The sequence below is a fragment of the Lichenostomus cassidix genome, unplaced genomic scaffold (genome assembly GCF_008360975.1).
Source record: "Lichenostomus cassidix isolate B80296 unplaced genomic scaffold, HeHo_3.0 HiC_scaffold_39, whole genome shotgun sequence".
Classification (NCBI taxonomy): Eukaryota; Metazoa; Chordata; class Aves; order Passeriformes; family Meliphagidae; genus Lichenostomus; species Lichenostomus cassidix.
The window spans coordinates 2,484,923-2,502,267 of record NW_028147446.1 but is presented as its reverse complement, the minus strand read 5'-3'; the positions used below and the strand labels follow the sequence as shown (position 1 = coordinate 2,502,267).

The window sequence follows — 17,345 nt, the reverse complement described above, 5'->3', positions numbered from 1 at the left end:
ACACAAGCTCCGCTCCAGTCCAATCCTTTAATACCCACGAACAGGCGGCAGCTTCCAGCCCCACGGACGTCCCGGATCCCGGCCTGGCTCCCCCAAACTGGGGGCACAGGGGGACCCCGCGAGGTGCGGTCGGAGCCCCCCGGCAGCGTCAGGTCCGGAGCCTCCACACCTCGACCGAGAGTCCCCCCGAGGCCGCGGCCACCACGTCCCCGTCCACGCTGATCTGGGGGTGCCAGAGGAGTGTCAGGGGGGCTGGGGGCACTCCGAGGGGGCTGCGTGTGCCCACGCGTGTGCAAGGGCTGGGGACAGCTCCTCACCCCGTTGAGGACGTCGTCGTGTGTCCAGGAGCAGATGGTGCGGGGCGGATCCGTGGGGACATGGATCTGCGGGAGAGGCAAAGCTGGGGGTCAGCAGCCCCCCCGAGCCCAGCGAGGGGCTCCCCAAGCCACTCAGGGCCCCCCGAGCCGTGGGATCCCCACCCGCAGCGTCCTGTCGGTGGACGTGGTGTAGAGAGAGCCCAGCGAGTGCCAGAGCCCCGTGATCTGCAGCCGGTGCCCCACGTCGAAGTACTGTGGGGGGACAGAAACCCCTCGTGAGGCTGGGGGGGTGACCTTCCCCACGGCCACCCCCAAAGCCCCCCACAGTCCCTACCCGGGCGGGCTGGAAGCTGCCGCCGCTGCTGCCGAACAGGTACACGCGACCCTGGTTGTCCCCAGCCCAGAGCTGCGAGCCTCGGTAGGACATGGACAGCAGGTAGTTGTCCAGCTGTGGAGGACACACCCTGAGTGTCGCCTGGAGGGGACAGGGGACACCCTGGAGGGGGTCTCGGGGCGCAGCCCCCACCTGCAGCCGCTGCAGGACGGTGCCGGCGCGGCGGTCGAACACCACGAGGGTCCGGTCCTCGCTGCCGGACACGATGAGCCGCTCGTCGGCCGCCAGCGACAGCACGGCGCTGGCGTGGGGCTTGTAGCTGCTCACCTGGGCCTGCCCGGCTGGGGGGGCACGGGGGGGTCAGCGGAACACCCCCGGGGCGCCCCCACCCCATCCAAACCCCCCCAGTACCTCGCGGGTCGTACACGGTCACCGTCTTGTCGTAGGTGCCGGTGACAAGGACATCGGGCCGGTACGAGAGGCACAGCACGGCCGCCTTCTCCCTGGAGGAGCGAGGGGTCAGCGCTGCCCTCCCGGCCTCCCCCAGCCCCCCCGGGACCCCCGCGCTGTACCTGATCTCCCCGAACTGCTGCCCCTCGGCCGCCAGGTCCCAGAGCTTCACGGTGCTGTCCCAGGAGCCGGAGCAGACGCGAGTGTCGCGCGCAGCCAAGCACCAAACCCAGCCCTGCAGAAGGACCCGGAGCTGCTGCCGGACCCCGGCCCCACCCCGGGACCCCCCGAGGGGGGTTTGTTTTGGGGGGGGTCGGTGTGATTCCCACCCTGTGGGTCCCGCTGCGCCCCGAGCCCAGCGCCTTCACCAGCACCTTGCCGGGGGGAGCCCGGCCCAGCTCCCGCAGGTCCCACAGGTTCACGTTGCGGTCGCGGCCCCCCGACACGCACAGGGAGCCCCCCTGGAAGCGGGGAGGGGGCACAGGTGAGCTGGGGACTCTCCGGGAGGCCCAGGGGACACCCCAAACCCCGGCGGGTCCCACCTGCAGCAGGAGCACGGAGTCGACGGAGGCGAAGTGCCCCTCGTCCAGGGAGAAGTGCTCCATGGGGGCTCCGCCGGCCCCCCAGCGCTCCAGGTGCTCCTCCAGGTCCTCGCAGGCTGCCGCCCAGTCAAACCCATCCTCTGGGGGGGCCCAGAATCAGGGGGGCTCCCCGATTCCCCGCGGCGGTAACCGGGACATCCGCCGCCCGCCCCGCGAGGGTCCCGGGAGCCCCCAGACCCACCTGGCAGCGCGGGGAGGGGGAGGCGGGCGCGGCGCTGCAGCCGGAGCCGCCAGGCCACGGCGTCGCGGGCCACGTCGCGCAGGGCGCGGCAGACGCGGGGCAGCACCCGCCGCACCTCCCGCGCCCGCAGGAAGCCGCAGATCCGCAGCAGCAGCTCGGGCGGCAGCGCCAGGAGCCCCCCCGGCACCCCCGCGCCCGCCGCCGGCCCGTCGGGCTCCGCGGGAGGGGCGGCGGCGGGCGCGGGGGGCCCGTCCATGGCTGGGGAGGAGGAACGGGGTCAGAACCGAGCGCCCCTCCCGGCCCCGGGGCGGCGGGATCCGCCCTCACCGGGACCACCCTCCCCGGTATCGGGAACCCCCCGCCCCGTTCCCCCCCGGTACCGGAGGCTGCCCCAACACCGCCCCCAGCCCCGCCGCGCCCCGCGGAGCCCCTCCCGGTACCGGGTCCGGCCCAGCCCGGCCCCGCCGCGTCCCGTCGCCACGGCCACGGCGGGAGCCACTTCCGGCGCGCCGCACGAACCAACCAATGGTGCTGCGAGCTTCGCGGTGACGTCATAAAGCGGCACCGGAACCGAACCACGTGCGGCCGCCGGGGCTCCGGGAGCGCGGAGCGACCCAAAATCCCCCCAGAGCCTCCCCAGGCCCCGGGAACAAACGACACGGACACAGCGCACGGTCCACAACGGCCTTTCTTGTGCCGCCCGGCGCGACACAACCGCGTCCCCTCCCTCGCCACACCCTCCCCCCGATCCCCGCCCTGTAAACGGTAAAAAAACGGAACAAAAACGGGCAAATCAAACACGCGGAACGTGGCACCGACTCGCTCACGACGAAGCACAAAGGCGGCGGCTCGGCCCCCCCCGGCCCCCAGCCCTCCCGCGCCCCCCCGCCCGGGGTTCCTGTGGATGTGTGGGGGACGGGCGGAGGCGTCATGCGGGGGGGACACGGGGACACGGGGGAGACACACGGGAACGGGCCCCCCCCACCCTTTTTTGGACCCTCCAGCCCCGATTTTCGCCCTCCCCACCAGGGTTTTGGGCCCTCCCCCAGGGTTTGGAGCCCTGCCGCGGGTCCACCCTCCCGCGGCCCCCACCCCCAGCCCCCCCCCATCCTTTCCCCGGGGGTGACACTGCTCTCGGGCCCCCCCGGGACCGAGGCACGGCAGCGCGGCCCCCCCGAACCCCCCCGGGCACACGGGGTCCCTCCCGGCCGCCGTCCCTGCCGGGCTCCCGGCGCCGACCTGAGGGAGGAAACAGCCATGGTTGGGGGGGCTGACGGCCTGCGCCCCCCCGGGGGTTTTTTTTGGGGTGCCGCCCCCCCCCGCACCTGTCTCAGGTGTTTGCACCTGGCCTAGACCCCGTAAAACGCCGCCAGCCGGTCCTTGAGCAGCGGGGGGATCTGCTCTGAAAACTGCTGCCAGTTCTCCTCGCCCACCTGGGCCTTGAAGCCGTGCAGGATCTGCAGGGAGGGGTGGGAGATCCAACGGGGGGTCCTGCAGACCCCTCCCGGCAAACCGGGGGGTCTCCCAGCCCCTCCAGTGCCCGCTCACCTTGTAAAACATGTCCCGCAGGTCATCCTTGGGGCTCACCCAGGACGCCACGGCGTCGCAGAAGAAGATGAAATCCTGGAGGGTTTGGGGATCAATCACCCCAGAAACGGCGATGGGGAGGGGGACACACCCGGAGACCCCTCCCCAAAACCCCCTGTGCTCTTCACTCGCCCCAAATCACGGTGCTTTCCCCCCAAAATCCCCCCATACCTGCACGACCCCGCCGGGGTTCACCCCGATCATGACGCAGATCCCCCGGAAGGCTGAGTCCTTCTCCTCGTTGTCGCGGATGTTCCGCAGCGACGTGCACCTGGCGGCAGGGACAGGAAACGGGGAGGGATTTGGGGTTTGGTGCTCCCTCCCGGTTCCTGGGGACCCCCAAAAGCCTCCCCCGGACTCACCAGGGCCGGATGAACTGCTGCAGCATCGGCGCCACCTCCTGCGGGCACACGAAGCCGAGGCGCCCGATGGTGATGGCTGAGGAGGGGAGGGACAGGGATTGAGGATTTGGGGGAAAATTGAGGATTTTGGGGATCCCCCTCACACCCAGCAGGTTTTGGGGCTCCACAAAGCCTCACCTGTGTTCTCCAGGAGCGTTTTGGGGGTGTTGGGGCGGTTGATGATCTCCACGAGGTTGTTGAGGACCATCGGGACGTACGGCTGCATCTCTGCCCCTGGGGGACAAAGGGGGCTCAGGGGAGGTTTGGGGGGCTCGGGGGAGCTCTGGGGGGCTCGGGGGAGCTCTGGGGACATTTGGGGGGCTCGGCTGAGCTCTGTGGAGCTGCTCACCCATCTGCATGCAGATCTCCCCGATGGCCCAGGTCGCGTTGTTGCACACGGAGATGAACTCGGGGTTCAGGTTGGTGCCCAGGATGGGCATGAACTCAGCTGGGGAGGGGGCACAGGTGAGCACAGAGCCACCCCCGCCCCAAATCCGGGGTGTCCCTGCCCCGGGGGACCCCAAAACCCACCGATGCAGGGCTTGACGTGCACGAAGCAGGCCTTGGTGAGGTCGCCCAGGAGGGCGAAGGAGCTCTGCCGCACCTCGGGCATCGTGTCCTGGCAGGGGAGGGCACAGGTGAGGGCACAGGTGAGTCTGGGGGATTTGGGGGCTCAGGGGGATCTCCCCTCACCTGCATGCACTGGAACAGCAGGGTCATGATGTTGGAACGGGCTACCAGCTGCTCCACGTGGCCACCGAGCCCCTCGGCCAGGCCGCTGAGCAAGTCCAGCGCCACGATCATGAAATCCTTGTCAGGAGCCTCGTACTGCTCTGGGTGCTGGTTGTACATCTGGGGGGGCACTGTCACCAAGGGGGGTGGCACCTCTGCCACCCCCCGACCCCCCCACAGTGCCGGGGAGGGGCTCACCATGGCCTGGGCCAGCGTCTTCTGCACCAGGGTGACGCAGCGCTGGTAGACGGGCTCGCAGTAGGGCAGGAAGCCGCTCTGCAGGGCCGTGGCCACCGAGGACAGGCACTGGGGACAGCAGGGGACATGGTGGGGGGGCGGCTCGGGGACGGCCACCCCCCCCAGGCCACCCCCAACCCACCTCCAGCAGCGGGAACAGGTCCTTGTCCTCGTCCTTGAGCTCGTTCCACTTCTGGATGAGTGGCGGCATCAGCTTCTGGATGTACTCCTGTGAGCAGGGGGTGTCACACGGGGTGGGGATACCCCAGGGGCGCCTGGGGACACCCAGCAGGGGGACCTGCCGTGCCCTGAGCCCTCAGACCAGAAGAGATCCACAGGGGGAGTTCGGGATTCGAATGTCTGTTGTGGTCATCACCGGGCTCAGACAGGGGGACGGGGACACAGTGAGGGTTTGGGGACACAGTGGGGGTTTGGGGACACTGGGGGGGTTTGGGGACACTGAGGGGGTTTGGGACCCACCGGCTGGTTGAGGTGGTGGCCCACGGAGTCGGCCAAGGTGCCGATGGCGTCGTAGAGGATGAGCAGGTTCTTGTGCTGGTACTTGCCGAAGGCGAAGACCAGCGTGTCCAGGATGAAGCTCAGGTATGGCACCAGCTCCGTGCACGCCTCCTCCTCCAGCGTGGCAAAGGCACTGGGGTGACACCCCCGAATCGGGGTCAGGGACCCCAGAAAATCCCCGCAGGACTCCTCCAGGCCGGGCTGAGGGCCCCCCGGGTCAGGCAGTACGAACACAATGCGTCCTCACGAGAATCGGGGTGATGCTGTCATCACCCCCGGGGGGCCCTGGATGAGCCCAAACCACCCAGGAGCCCCAGGTGTCCCCTGTCCAACCTCCCCTGTCCCCAGTGTCCCCCGTCCCACCTGCAGGCAGCCTCCTGCACGCGTTTGTTGCTGTCCAGGATGCGCTGCAGCAGCTCCGTCATGAGGGGTTTCAGGTAGAGCTCGGGGGGCTGCGCGACCACCCAGTGCGCGTAGCGGCTCAGCGTCCAGCAGGCGATGGAGCGAACCAGCGCCTTGCGGTCAGCCAGGCAGCGGATCAGGTGTGGGATCAGCTCGGGCAGGTAGGGCACCATGCCCTGCATGCAGCCTGGGGGAAGACGGCGTCAGGGATGGGCGTTGTAACACCAGGATTGGGGTTTTTACCCCAAAAAAGGGTTGTTTCGGGGTTCCCCCACCTTCGGCGATGGCGCCCAGGACCAGGATCCCCGACTCCTTGACCACCCACTCGAGGTGGAACAGCAGCTCCTTGAGCAGGGGCAGCAGGTGGGGCAGCAGCTCCTCCCGGAACACGTTGGCCAGGACGTCCAGCGCCGCCGCCGAGCACTTCCCTGGGGCAGGGCAGGGACGGGGGGTCAGTGACACCCGGGGGACACTCAGACCCCACGGGGACACCCCAAACCCCACGGGGACACCCCAAACCCCATGGGAACACTCAAACCCCACAGGGACACCCCAAACCCCATGGGGACACTCAGACCCCACCGGGACACTCAGACCCCACCGGGACACCCCAAACCCCACGGGGACACTCAGACCCCACGGGGACACCCCAAACCCCATGGGGACACTCAGACCCCACGGGGACACCCCAAACCCGCCCTGTCCCTACGCAGGTTCCAGTCGGACAAGGTGTCGTCGTCGTCCTCGTCGTCGCCATCGCCGTCGCCGTCCCCTCCGCGCTGCTCCTCGTGCGCCAGCGTCACCGTGCGGGACTTGTGGAAGCGCGGCTTGATGTCCTGCTCGCTGTCGGGGATGGCCTCGTCCTCCTCCACGTCGCCCTGGGGGAAATCGAGACGTGACGTCATCGTGTCATGACATCATCCTATCGTGACATGATGTCATCGTGTTGTGACATGACGTCATATCGCGACAGGGCGTTACGATGGTTCCCGGATCAGACAGTACGAACACAAGTGACCATCACAGGGGTCAGCTTGAGGGTGTCATCATCTCCGCGGGGGTCACCCCAGTGTCCCCAGCTGTCCCCAGCGCCCACCTTGAGCAGGATGATGTCGATCTCCGAGTACCTCATGCCGTGCACCAGGATCGGGATCAGCCTGGATTTTGGGGTGGATATCAGGGATTTGGGGGTCGCTCGCTGTGCCAGGCGGGCCGTGAGCTCTGGGGTGGGTTTTGGGGTGGATTTCAGGGATTTTGGGTCACTCACTCCACCAGGTGAGCCGTGAGCACGTCCTTGCAGATGGGCTGCTCCGCCAGCGTCAGCCAGAACTCGCAGGCCTCCAGCGCCACGTTCTCGTCGCTGTCCTGCGTCCTCTGCAGCATGTACTGAGCGTGGGGGGCACAGGTGAGCTCACCTGGCCGCGGGGGAACCCCCGAACCACGCCCCAGCCGGCGCGGGGCTCACCTGGATGATGCTGTACATGTGAGGGATGAGGCGGTCGATGCGCACCTCCAGCAGCATCACCAGTGCCCTGCACACGTTCTTGCGCACCTCGGGGTCCTCGTCCACCGCCAGCGCGAACAGGTGCTGGGGAGGGGCGCAGGTGAGACCCCCAGGAGCCCCGGAGAGCCCCCGGGACCCCCGGGTGTGCCCCCCTCACCTCGATGAAGGTGTCGATGTTCTCCATCAGCGCCTGCGCTCGGTCCATGATGAACTGATTGACGCAGGCGATGGCGTGGGACCTGGGGGGGGACGGGGGTGTCACCTGGGCAGCCCCAGAGCCACCTGAGATCCACCTGGGCACCCCCAGAGCCACCTGAGATCCACCTGGGCACTCCCAAAACCCACCTGGACCCCCCCAGCGTTGCTCAGTTTGGCCACCCCCACCTCCCAACGAAGGGAGTCCCCACCTGTCCCCCACACCTGATTTTGGGGCTGCAGTGCTTGAAGAACTGCAGGAATTTGGGGATCATGACGTTGAGGGGTCGGTTCAGGGCGTCGCTGTCCAGCAGCTCCGAGGAATCCTCGCAGATCTTCTGGAGAGCCCCGAAAGCGCCCTGGGGGCAGCAGGGGGGGGTCAGCGGCGGCCACGCCCCCCCCAGGTGCACCCAGGTGCCCCCCACACCTCGCAGGTGTTGTAATCCTCAGAGTTGAGGAGGTTGCAGAGCTGGGGCAGCAGCTCCGGCCACATCTGCAGCTCCCCCTTGGAGGCGATGGTGGTGATCAGGATACCTGGGGAGGGCGCACAGGTGAGCCGGGGGGCTGCGGGGCGGGGCTGGGGGGGTTCGGGGGCGGGTTTGGGGTCACCCCTCACCGATGGTGGCGCGGATGAGGGAGGAGGCGTCGCCCAGGTGGTTGAGGCACTCCTGCTTGATGAACTCAGCCACGGGAGGGGGGAAGCTCTGGAAGTGAGCCTTGACGTTGTTCTTGAGGATCAGCCCGCTCAGGGAGCGCGTGGGCTCGTCTGGGGGGCACAGGGGGGCGTCGGGGGGGGCTGGGGCCAGGGGTGCCCCCCGAACACCCCTGTGGTCACCTCCAGGACCCCCAAACACTGCCCACCTTCGGACTTGAGGCGCGTCAGGACGAAAATCAGGTAATTGTTGAAATCCGGGAATTGGTTCAGCTGCTTCAGCTTCTGTGGGGGGGTTAAGGAGGGGACAGAGACACGGGGGGGCACAGGGCCAGGAGCTCCCACCCCACACCACCCAACCCCATTACCTCCCCTGCCTGGTGGTCCCAATGCCATCCTGGTGGTTCCAGCCCCACTCCCGGGGTCCCAGCCCCATCCCAGTGCTCTCAGCCCCACTCCTGGTGGTCCCAGCCCCACTCCGGTGGTCCCAGCCCCACTCTGGGGGTCCCAGCCCCACTCCGGGGGTTTCAGCCCCATCCCGGTGGTCCCAGCCCCACTCCGGGGATCCCAGCCCCACTCTGGGGGTCCCAGCCCCACTCCGGGGGTCTCAGCCCCACTCTGGTGGTCTCAGCCCCACTCCGGGGGTCGCACCCCCCAGGATACGTCCTGCACCACGCGCTGCATGGCCGTGTTGGGTGACTGCGAGTCCTTGAGCAGCTGCACCACCTGCTGCAGGCCCTGCTCGTCCGGCTGCCAGTCCATGGCGGGGCCGGGGGGCCCGGGGGGGCCCGGGGGGGTCCTGGGAGGGTTCTCGGGGGTCCTGGGGGAGAATCCCGGAGGCAGCAAGCAGGGGGATGAAGCCCCCGGATGGCCGCGGGGAGAGCGGGAAGTGGGGCTGAAGGGTGAGGGGGAACGACAGGGGGGCGTGGGGTCAGTAAATGGGGGGAAACCTGGGGGTCTCCCGGGGAGGGACTCGGGGGGCAGCTGGGGGGGGACAGGGGGGACAGCGCGGGGTCCCCAGAGGGACGGAACCGGGCGGTGTGACCCACGCGCCGCGCACGTGCGGCCGGGACCGGAACGGCGGGAGAGCGGGAGGGGGCAAAGCGGGGCCAAAGGGGGTTCGGTGCCCCCCGCGCCCCCTCCCCGGGGTGAACCAACCCCCCCCACCTCCCCCCCCCGATCCGCAGCCCCTCCCGAGCCCCCCCGCTCCATCCGCCCCCCCGGCCCGAGCCCCGAGCCCCCAACCGCCTCCGCTCGCTCCATCCGCCCCTCACTCACCCCAAACCCCCCCGGGCTGCCCCCCGACCCCCCCCGCAACGCCCCCGAGCCCCGATTCCCTCCCGAACCCCCAGTTCAACCCCTCGAGACCCCCAAACCCCTGCCGGTACCCCCAAACCCCTCCCGGCACCCCCCAAACCGCTCCCGGCACCCCCAAACCCCTCCCCGCCTCCCCCCATCGCCCCTCAGCACCCGCCGCTCCCCGCCAGGCCCCGCCGCCGCTCCGCCTCCCCGCGCTGCCGGTACCTGCCCGGTGAGCGGTGAGCGGTGCGCGGTTCGCGGTGAGCGGTGCGCGGTGCGGCTCCCGGGCGGCTCGGGGGATCCCCGCGGGGTGTTTCGGGGGGATCGGCGCTCGGGGGGGTCGGAGCGCGGCCGGGGGGGTTTCGCCGCTGCCCCCGTGACCCCCGCCGGCCACCGTCCGCCCCGCGCGGCCGCGTCACGTGCGCAGGGGGCGGGGCCGCGCGGGGGAAGGGGAGGAGCCACGGCGGGGGAAGGGGCGGGGCTACAGCGCGCAGGCGCGGAGTGCGCAGCTTTCCCTGCGAGGACTACAACTCCCGGCGTGCCTCGCGCGAGGGCAGAACCATTATTGGGGAAGGGGGGGAACAAGAACCCCCCTTGGGTAGCACCAGATGGAACGGCAGCACTGGGGGAACTGGGGGAACTGGGAATGGGGTGAAGGGGAACTGGGAGGAACTGGGAGGAACTGGAGAGCGGAGCGGAGCAGCGAGGAGCAACTGGGAGGAACTGCTGGGGGGCTGAGGGTGGTTCCCCCGAGGTGGGTACAGCCACCAGTGTCCCCCCAGACCTTATCGGGGTCAAACCCACCAAACCTGGTAAAATTCGGTGCTGAGGAAAGGTGGGAACAGAGAAAGGGTTTGAGTTTGGGGGAGGATTTGTTCCCCCGTTCCCAAATCCCCCCGAGATCCCATGGGGGGGTTCCCTCCCAGACCCCCCAAAATCCCCCAAAAACACCACAAACCCCCCAAAAATCCCCCAAACCCCCCAAAAAACACCCCAAATCACCCCAAAAACCCCCAAAATCACCCCAAAAACCGCTCAGCACTTCCGAAACCTCTGAGCTCTTTAATGCCGCGCCGCCCCCCCCAAATTCCCCATTTCCCCCCAAAACCTGGGTCGGGGGGGGCGGGGGGGCAGCGCTGTGACGTCAGATCTGGGGGGGGACAGCTGACGATAAAAAAGGGGTTGGGAAGCCCCCGACCCTTAAATAGGTATTTACAGGGGGGGCACGGCCGGGATCCCCCCCAGAAATATTGAAAAAGGGGGGGAAAAACCCTCCAAACACATTTTTGGGGAAGGGGCGTGGCCAGCTATTCGGGGGCGTGGCCACGTTTTGGGGGGAGATCAGCGCTAAATCGTGAAGTGTTTTTGGGGAACGCTGCGGGGTTGGGATCCTCCCCCGGCGGGTTTTTGGGGAGGGGGCTGGCGCTGCTTGCCCGGGTGTTTTGGGGTCTGGGCCGGGCCGGGGTCCCCCCCGGCGGGTTTTTGGGGGGGGGCCGGCGCTATTTGACCAGCGGCCTCGTCTTGTCGTCGTCGCTGCACTGGTGAGCTTTGTACTTCTGCACCTCCGCCAGGTACTTGGCCCAGGCGTCGCCTTTACTCGTCAGCACCTGGCAGGAAAACCCCAAACAGCCCCAGAAACAATCCAAAACTGCCCCAAAAATCGGGGGAGGCCCCAAAAGACCCCAAAACCACTCCAAAAATAACTCGAAACAGCCCCCAAAAAAACCCAAAACAGCCCCAAAAATAACCCCAAAACAGCCCCAAACATCGGGGGAGGCACCAAAACAAACCCAAAACCATCCCAAAACAAACCCAAAACCGCCCCAAAAATAGGGGGAGGCCCCAAAAAAACCCCAAAACAACCCAAAACCGCCCCAAAAATAATCCAAAACAGCCCCAGAAATCGGGAGAGGCACCAAAAAAAACCCAAAACCACCCCAAAAAAACCCCAAAAAAAACCCAAAACCGCCCCAAAAATGAGGGGAGGCCCCAAAAAACCCCCAAACCATACCAAAAATTGGGGGAGGCCCCAAAAAAACCCAAAACCACCCCAAAAATAACCCCAAAACCACCCCAAACATCGGGAGAGGCCCCAAAAAACCCAAAACAAATCCAGAAATCGGGGGAGGCCCCAAAACAAACCCAAAACAAACCCAAAACCGCCCAAAAAAAAACCCCAAAACCACCCCACAAATCGGGGGAGGCCCTGGCATCCCCAGCTCCCCCAATCCCCCACCCCGCATGGACCATTCGCCCCCCGGATTCCCCAATCCCACCCCGGGATTTGCAAATTCTCCCACCCCGGCACACCCAGTTCCCCCCCAGGACCCCAAATTCTCCCTCCAGGACCCCAAATTCGCTCCCAAATCCCCTCCAGGACCCCCAGTTACCTCTCTCCTCCCTCCCAATCTCCCTCCCGACCCCAAATTCCCCTCCCGGGACCCCCAACGCCACCTCCTCGTCCGTCTTTTGCTTCTTGGCCACCACTCCCGTTTTCAGGGCCAGCTTGTTGCCGCCCCGCCGCCGCCCCACCTGGGGAAGGGACACACCTGGCCCGTTACCGGGAGCGGCGGGGGCGCGCTGACCGCCGGGGCTCCGACCCGGAACGGGGGGAAAGGACCGGGGAGAGCCCGGAGGCACCGCGGAGGCACCGGGACGGACGAGCCCGGGGAGGAGGCGCCGCGGCGAGCGAGGAGCCCGCAGCAGCCCCGCCGGTCCCGCGGCCCTCCCCGGTTCCCTCACGCGCTCGGGCCGGGCCGGCGGGCGCGGAGCCGGGAGGAGCCCGCGGGCCGCCGCGTCCTTACGAAGCTGAGCGCGCCGCCGCTCCTCTTCGCGCCGTCGGGCCCGCGCTGCGGGCCGAGCCCGGTGCCGCCGCCGCCGGACGCCTCCGCGGCCGCCGCCGCCTCGCGCTCCCGCTGCTGCTCCTCCGCCTCCATCTTGCGCTTGAAGAGCTCCAGGAAGCTGCCGTCGTTGGCGAACACGTTGACGCCGCCGCCCGGGCCCGGGGGGGGCGGCGAAGGAGCCTCCGCGGCCTCCCGGTCCTCGCCGCGCGCCGCCATCTTGTCCGCCGCCACCGCCGCCGGCGCCGCCCGATGACGTCAGAGCGACCGCGGCGGCGGCGGCGGCGCCGGTTTGGAACGTCAGAGATCCCCGCCGGCGGGGCGGCGTTGCCTGGCAACGCGCGGGGCTCGCGCCGCTTCGCTCCGCCCCCTCCGGGGATTGACGGGCGAGTCGGCCAATGGGAAGCGGAATCAGGGAGGGCGCGCCGGCGCTCTGGCCAATCAGCGCGCGGCGGGCGGTGGCGCGGGGAAGATGGCGGCGGCGGCGGGAGGGTGGGCGGCCGAGGCCCCCGAGGAGTTCGAGGACGCGCCCGACGTGGAGCCGCTGGAGCCAACGCTGGCCAACATCATCGAGCAGCGCAGCCTCAAGTGGATCTTCGTGGGCGGCAAGGGCGGCGTGGGCAAGACCACGTGCAGGTGCGGCGGGGACGGGACGGGGCGAGGGGAGCGGAGGAACGGAGGAACGGAGGAACGGGACGTGAGGGGATCGCAGTGCGAGGGAGGGACAGGGATGGGGTGGAGGGATCAGGGCGGGATGGAGGGATCGGGATGGGGTGGCGGGCCGGACCGCGGGGAGAACAGTTCGGAGCGGGGGGTCGGGGTGGGGTGGAGGAGCAGAGGGGATGGGGACAGGCTGGGGACAGCGAGGGGACACCGGGCTGGGGTGGGGGATCAGGTGCGCCCCGGTGCTGGGGACAGCACAGCCCTCGGAGGGGAACCGCAGCCGACAGCTGGGTAGGTGACACTCACCTGTCCCCCCGAGGTGACACACCTGAGGAGGTGACACTCACCTGTCCCCCCGAGGTGACACACCTGAGGCGGTGACACTCACCTGAGGAGGTGACACTCACCTGTCCCCCCGAGGTGACACACCTGAGGAGGTGACACTCACCTGTCTCCCCGAGGTGACACACCTGAGGAGGTGACACTCACCTGTCTCCCCGAGGTGACACACCTGAGGAGGTGACACACCCGGGGAGGTGACACTCACCTGAGGGCAGTCACACACCTCGCTGTCCCCCTGTGTCACGCTGGGCTGGCACTCTGGGGGAAGCCCCAGGCAGTCCCCTCGGGGGCTCAGCAGGGTTCATCCCGAGCCAGGACCCCCTGAGACCCCCTGAGCCCCGTGCTGTCCCCAGCTGCAGCCTGGCCGTGCAGCTGTCCCGGGTGCGCGAGAGCGTGCTCATCATCTCCACCGACCCCGCGCACAACATCTCCGACGCCTTCGACCAGAAGTTCTCCAAGGTGCCCACCAAGGTCAAGGGCTACGACAACCTCTTCGCCATGGTGGGTCCTGCGGGGTGTCCCTGGGGTGTCCCAGGGGGTCCCGAGGTGTCCTAGGAGATCCCGGGGGTGTCCCCGGGTGTCCTGGGAGTGTGTGGGTGTAGGGGTGTCTTGGGGTGTCCAGGGGTGTCCTGTGGTGTCCTGGGGGTGTCCTGGAGCCCCTCAGGCCACGCTGACCCTCCCTCCCTCCCCGCAGGAGATCGACCCCAGCCTGGGCGTGGCAGAGCTGCCCGATGAGTTCTTCGAGGAGGACAACGTGCTCAGCATGGGCAAGAAGATGATGCAGGAGGCCATGAGCGCCTTCCCCGGCATCGACGAGGCCATGAGCTACGCCGAGGTCATGAGGTGGGCTGGCCGGGGGGCTTGGGGGGCTCTGACCTCGCTGGGGGTGGAGAGGGGGCTCTGGGGGGCTGTGCTGACCCTCAGGACCCCCCAGGCTGGTGAAGGGGATGAATTTCTCCGTGGTGGTGTTCGACACGGCGCCCACGGGGCACACGCTGCGGCTGCTGAACTTCCCCACCATCGTGGAGCGCGGCCTGGGGCGCCTGATGCAGATCAAGAACCAGATCAGCCCCTTCATCTCCCAGGTGGGGCCTGGGGAGTGCTCTGGGGGGACACCCGGGTGGGGAGGGTCACGGGGACTCGTCCCAGCTGTGTGTCCCTCGCCAGATGTGCAACATGCTGGGGCTGGGGGACATGAACGCTGACCAGCTGGCGTCCAAGCTGGAGGAGACGCTGCCCGTGATCCGCTCGGTCAGCGAGCAGTTCAAGGACCCGGTGAGGCTGGGGGGACAGGGAGGGGCTGGGGGATGGACACGGGGACAGGGACAGGGACTGGGGGATGGACACAGGGACAGGGACTGGGGGATGGACACAGGGACAGGGACTGGGACTGGGACTGGGGGATGGACACGGGGACTGGGGGATGGACACAGGGACTGGGGGATGGACACAGGGACAGGGACTGGGGGATGGACACTGGGACAGGGACTGGGACTGGGGGATGGACACAGGGACTGGGGGATGGACACAGGGACTAGGGGATGGACACAGGGACAGGGAAGGGACTGGGGGATGGACACAGGGACAGGGACAGGGGGATGGACACTGGGACAGGGACAGGGACTGGGACTGGGGGATGGACACAGGGACAGGGACTGGGGGATGGACGCTGGGACAGGGACAGGGACTGGGGGATGGACATGGGGACAGGGACAGGGACAGGGGGATGGACACGGGGACAGGGACCAGGAGGGACTGGGGGATGGACACAGGGACAGGGACAGGGACTGGGGGATGGACACAGGGACAGGGACAGGGACTGGGGGATGGACACGGGGACTGGGACCCAGAGGGACAGGGGGATGGACATGGGGACAGGGACCCAGAGGGACAGGGGGATGGACACGGGGACAGGGACAGGGCCAAGCCAGTCAGGGCACATTCCTGAGGGGAATAAAGCCCGTGGGGATGGGTGGGGACAGGGATGGGGACAGGGAGCCCTCAGGGCAGGGGCAGCAAAGATGGGGACAGGGACAGAGAGACCCCTAGGGCAGGGACAGTGACAAAGATGGGGACAGGGATAAGAATCTCCCAGGACAGGGACAGGAACCCCTCCGGGAGGATGGTGAGCCCGCTGTCCCTGAGCGCTGTGCTGTCCCTGAGCGCTGTCAGCCTGTCCCCAGCCCCTGGCATCACGCTGTCCCCGCTGTCCCCAGGAGCAGACCACGTTCATCTGCGTGTGCATCGCCGAGTTCCTGTCGCTGTACGAGACGGAGAGGCTGATCCAGGAGCTGGCCAAGTGCCGCATCGACACCCACAACATCGTGGTGAACCAGCTGGTGTTCCCCGACCCGCTGCGGCCCTGCCGCATGTGCGAGGCTCGCCACAAGATCCAGGCCAAGTACCTGGACCAGGTAACGCTCACCTGAGGCGTGGGGTGGGCTCTGGGGTGGGATTTGGGGAGCTGGGTGTCAGAATGAGGGGTTGAGATCCCTTGAAAAATCATCATCTGCGGCATCAGCAAAACTCAGATTAGATACTGAGGAGAAAAACTTACCAGCACTTGAGTTTGGCAGTGATTAACTTTATGCCTTAAACTTTACTTACACCTTAAATTAATTTACGTCTTAATTTGTATTTTACATTTGTATTTCGATTGGTATTTCATTTAAACTGAATTAATTTTAAATATTATTGGCAAAGCAACAACACTTCCCAGCATTTCACTGACCTTACAGTTTATACCAATCCTGTTCCCAACCATGATTTGCTGAGGTGCCTCAGTTTGATTTCATAAAGTGCATAAAACTCCTGATTCTGGGGCCAAGAAATGGGGTTTAGTCACAACAAAGTCTCCTCCCGGCCACATTTCGGATCCACAGCCTCCTCTGGAAGCCCAAAACCCAAACAGGAGTTCCCTAAAAGTATCAGGAACGGGCAGGGTTTGGGATAAACGCGAAATTAATTAGGCACTGAGGCCTAACGAGCTTCCCTGGGATCCCAGTGAGGCCTGGAAAATGGGTGGGGGGATTTGGGGAGCTCAGGAAGGGTACCTGGACAGGTGAGCTTCACCTGGGGGCCCCAGGAGGGGCAGGAGGTTGGATTTGGGTCTGGGACCTCCATCAGGGAATTTGGGGTCGGGGGGCTGAGGGTCCTGCGGGGTTGGAATTGGGAGCTGGGGCCAAAAACCTGGATGGGGGAGAGAAAAGGGATTTGGGGAGAGAGAAGGGATTTGGGGAAAGAGAAGGGATTTGGGGACAGAAAAGGGATTTGGGGGAGAGAGAAGGGATTTGGGGCAGGGGTCCTGAGGGGTTTTTGGGGTTCTGAGGGGTTTTTGGGGTCCCATCCTGGGTTCTGAGGGGTTTTTGGGGTCCCATCCTGGGTTCTGAGGGGTTTTTGGGGTCCCATCCTGCCCCCCTCCCCAGATGGAGGATCTCTACGAGGATTTCCACATCGTGAAGCTGCCGCTGCTGCCCCACGAGGTGCGGGGTGGCGACAAGGTCAACACCTTCAGCTCCCTCCTGCTGGACCCCTACCAGCCCCCCAGCCCCAAATAGCCCCCCCAGACCTCAGCGGACCGAAGGAAGCCCCCCGGACCCTGGGGGGCTCCCTGCCAGCCCCCAGCCCCAGATAGCCCCCAGACCCCGGGGAGGGGTGGGGGGCACAGCCCTTATTTATCCCCCCGGGAGGGAAGGGGGGTGGTTCTGTCTCCCCCCCGGGGGCTGTGCGCTCCCCCCGGTGTCACCCCAATTTTGGGGGGGGGCAGCGGAGGTTGGACCCTCCCGGGGGGTTTTGTGTAAATAATAAATTTGAGAAGCAAAAGCATTTTGAAGTTTTTTGTTTTTGCAGGCGGGTGGGGGGGGGCGGGTTCGGATGGATTTTGGGAGGGGGCGGGGAATTTGGGGGGGGGGCAGGTGGAATTGGGGGGGTCCGGATGGATTTTGGGGAGGTGACGTCAGCGCTGCTGGCGCAGAGCCCGGGGGACGCGGGGAACCCTCATTAGCACCGGATTAAGGGCGGGGGGCGCGGGGGGGCTGGGGACGATTTCGGGGTCCCGGGGGGAGGATCGGGGTCCCGGGGGGGCGGTG

General features: G+C 67.1%; 4 protein-coding genes and 1 long non-coding RNA gene across 9 annotated transcripts; 1 reads left to right on the top strand and 4 right to left on the bottom strand.

Moving 5' to 3' along the window:
- Nucleotides 1-13: 13 nt before the first annotated feature.
- FBXW9 (F-box and WD repeat domain containing 9) lies at nucleotides 14-2,516 on the bottom strand. 3 transcript variants are annotated; one of them, XM_085045924.1, is made up of 11 exons: nucleotides 2,325-2,516; nucleotides 1,885-2,142; nucleotides 1,644-1,783; nucleotides 1,431-1,562; nucleotides 1,224-1,336; nucleotides 1,063-1,154; nucleotides 844-992; nucleotides 652-765; nucleotides 480-569; nucleotides 318-383; nucleotides 14-223 (listed from the first exon to the last, which is right to left on the bottom strand). In XM_085045924.1, exons 1-11 carry the CDS (start codon nucleotides 2,437-2,439, stop codon nucleotides 149-151), a joined length of 1,344 nt encoding a protein of 447 aa, XP_084902050.1. In that variant the 5' UTR covers nucleotides 2,440-2,516; the 3' UTR covers nucleotides 14-148. The 3 variants fall into 3 exon arrangements, with proteins under 3 accessions (XP_084902050.1, XP_084902051.1, XP_084902052.1); XM_085045925.1 differs by having other exon boundaries at nucleotides 1,476-1,562; XM_085045926.1 differs by lacking the exon at nucleotides 480-569.
- A 38-nt stretch (nucleotides 2,517-2,554) lies between these two features.
- On the bottom strand, nucleotides 2,555-9,855 carry TNPO2 (transportin 2). 3 transcript variants are annotated; one of them, XM_085045915.1, is made up of 25 exons: nucleotides 9,638-9,855; nucleotides 8,777-8,933; nucleotides 8,323-8,398; nucleotides 8,078-8,227; nucleotides 7,889-7,995; nucleotides 7,687-7,820; nucleotides 7,424-7,505; nucleotides 7,228-7,350; nucleotides 7,030-7,148; nucleotides 6,859-6,919; nucleotides 6,472-6,640; nucleotides 6,038-6,190; nucleotides 5,724-5,949; nucleotides 5,322-5,493; nucleotides 4,984-5,070; nucleotides 4,803-4,910; nucleotides 4,566-4,724; nucleotides 4,404-4,491; nucleotides 4,222-4,320; nucleotides 4,011-4,106; nucleotides 3,834-3,909; nucleotides 3,643-3,742; nucleotides 3,433-3,507; nucleotides 3,210-3,341; nucleotides 2,555-3,123 (listed from the first exon to the last, which is right to left on the bottom strand). In XM_085045915.1, the coding sequence occupies exons 2-24, from the start codon at nucleotides 8,873-8,875 to the stop codon at nucleotides 3,234-3,236; spliced, it is 2,667 nt and encodes an 888-aa protein (XP_084902041.1). In that variant the 5' UTR covers nucleotides 8,876-8,933; nucleotides 9,638-9,855; the 3' UTR covers nucleotides 2,555-3,123; nucleotides 3,210-3,233. The 3 variants fall into 3 exon arrangements, with proteins under 3 accessions (XP_084902041.1, XP_084902039.1, XP_084902040.1); XM_085045913.1 differs by lacking the exon at nucleotides 9,638-9,855 and having other exon boundaries at nucleotides 4,566-4,712; nucleotides 8,777-9,041; XM_085045914.1 differs by lacking the exons at nucleotides 2,555-3,123; nucleotides 9,638-9,855 and having other exon boundaries at nucleotides 4,011-4,153; nucleotides 4,184-4,320; nucleotides 8,777-9,043.
- A 599-nt stretch (nucleotides 9,856-10,454) lies between these two features.
- TRIR (telomerase RNA component interacting RNase) lies at nucleotides 10,455-12,531 on the bottom strand. The gene is made up of 3 exons (XM_085046159.1): nucleotides 12,217-12,531; nucleotides 11,867-11,944; nucleotides 10,455-11,019 (listed from the first exon to the last, which is right to left on the bottom strand). Exons 1-3 carry the CDS (start codon nucleotides 12,469-12,471, stop codon nucleotides 10,912-10,914), a joined length of 441 nt encoding a protein of 146 aa, XP_084902285.1. The 5' UTR covers nucleotides 12,472-12,531; the 3' UTR covers nucleotides 10,455-10,911.
- A 164-nt stretch (nucleotides 12,532-12,695) lies between these two features.
- On the top strand, nucleotides 12,696-17,082 carry GET3 (guided entry of tail-anchored proteins factor 3, ATPase). The gene is made up of 7 exons (XM_085046157.1): nucleotides 12,696-12,888; nucleotides 13,611-13,758; nucleotides 13,952-14,100; nucleotides 14,192-14,342; nucleotides 14,425-14,532; nucleotides 15,474-15,671; nucleotides 16,683-17,082. The coding sequence occupies exons 1-7, from the start codon at nucleotides 12,725-12,727 to the stop codon at nucleotides 16,812-16,814; spliced, it is 1,050 nt and encodes a 349-aa protein (XP_084902283.1). The 5' UTR covers nucleotides 12,696-12,724; the 3' UTR covers nucleotides 16,815-17,082.
- Nucleotides 15,889-16,685, bottom strand: LOC146422770 (uncharacterized). The gene is made up of 2 exons (XR_014848072.1): nucleotides 16,311-16,685; nucleotides 15,889-16,175 (listed from the first exon to the last, which is right to left on the bottom strand). It is a non-coding gene; the product is annotated as an uncharacterized LOC146422770 (long non-coding RNA).
- Nucleotides 17,083-17,345: the final 263 nt, after the last annotated feature.

Bases quoted from the DNA above. Each gene is read 5' to 3' on its own strand.
- FBXW9 (XM_085045924.1), bottom strand. From the start codon at position 2,439: ATGACGTCACCGCGAAGCTCGCAGCACCATTGGTTGGTTCGTGCGGCG. The intron at 766-843 runs GTGGGGGCTGCG...TGTCCTCCACAG, and splicing joins CCGTCCTGCAGCGGCTGCAG to CTGGACAACTACCTGCTGTC. The intron at 224-317 runs GTGAGGAGCTGT...TGGCACCCCCAG, and splicing joins ACGACGACGTCCTCAACGGG to ATCAGCGTGGACGGGGACGT.
- TNPO2 (XM_085045915.1), bottom strand. From the start codon at position 8,875: ATGGACTGGCAGCCGGACGAGCAGGGCCTGCAGCAGGTGGTGCAGCTG. The intron at 8,399-8,776 runs GTATCCTGGGGG...ACCCCCCCACAG, and splicing joins TGCAGCGCGTGGTGCAGGAC to AAGCTGAAGCAGCTGAACCA. The intron at 5,950-6,037 runs GTGGGGGAACCC...GTCTTCCCCCAG, and splicing joins CCTGGGCGCCATCGCCGAAG to GCTGCATGCAGGGCATGGTG.
- TRIR (XM_085046159.1), bottom strand. From the start codon at position 12,471: ATGGCGGCGCGCGGCGAGGACCGGGAGGCCGCGGAGGCTCCTTCGCCG. The intron at 11,945-12,216 runs GTAAGGACGCGG...TCCCTTCCCCAG, and splicing joins GCGGCGGCGCGCTCAGCTTC to GTGGGGCGGCGGCGGGGCGG. The intron at 11,020-11,866 runs GTGGCGTTGGGG...TTTTCCTGCCAG, and splicing joins AGCAAAAGACGGACGAGGAG to GTGCTGACGAGTAAAGGCGA.
- GET3 (XM_085046157.1), top strand. From the start codon at position 12,725: ATGGCGGCGGCGGCGGGAGGGTGGGCGGCCGAGGCCCCCGAGGAGTTC. The intron at 14,343-14,424 runs GTGGGGCCTGGG...GTCCCTCGCCAG, and splicing joins TCAGCCCCTTCATCTCCCAG to ATGTGCAACATGCTGGGGCT. The intron at 15,672-16,682 runs GTAACGCTCACC...CCCCCTCCCCAG, and splicing joins AGGCCAAGTACCTGGACCAG to ATGGAGGATCTCTACGAGGA.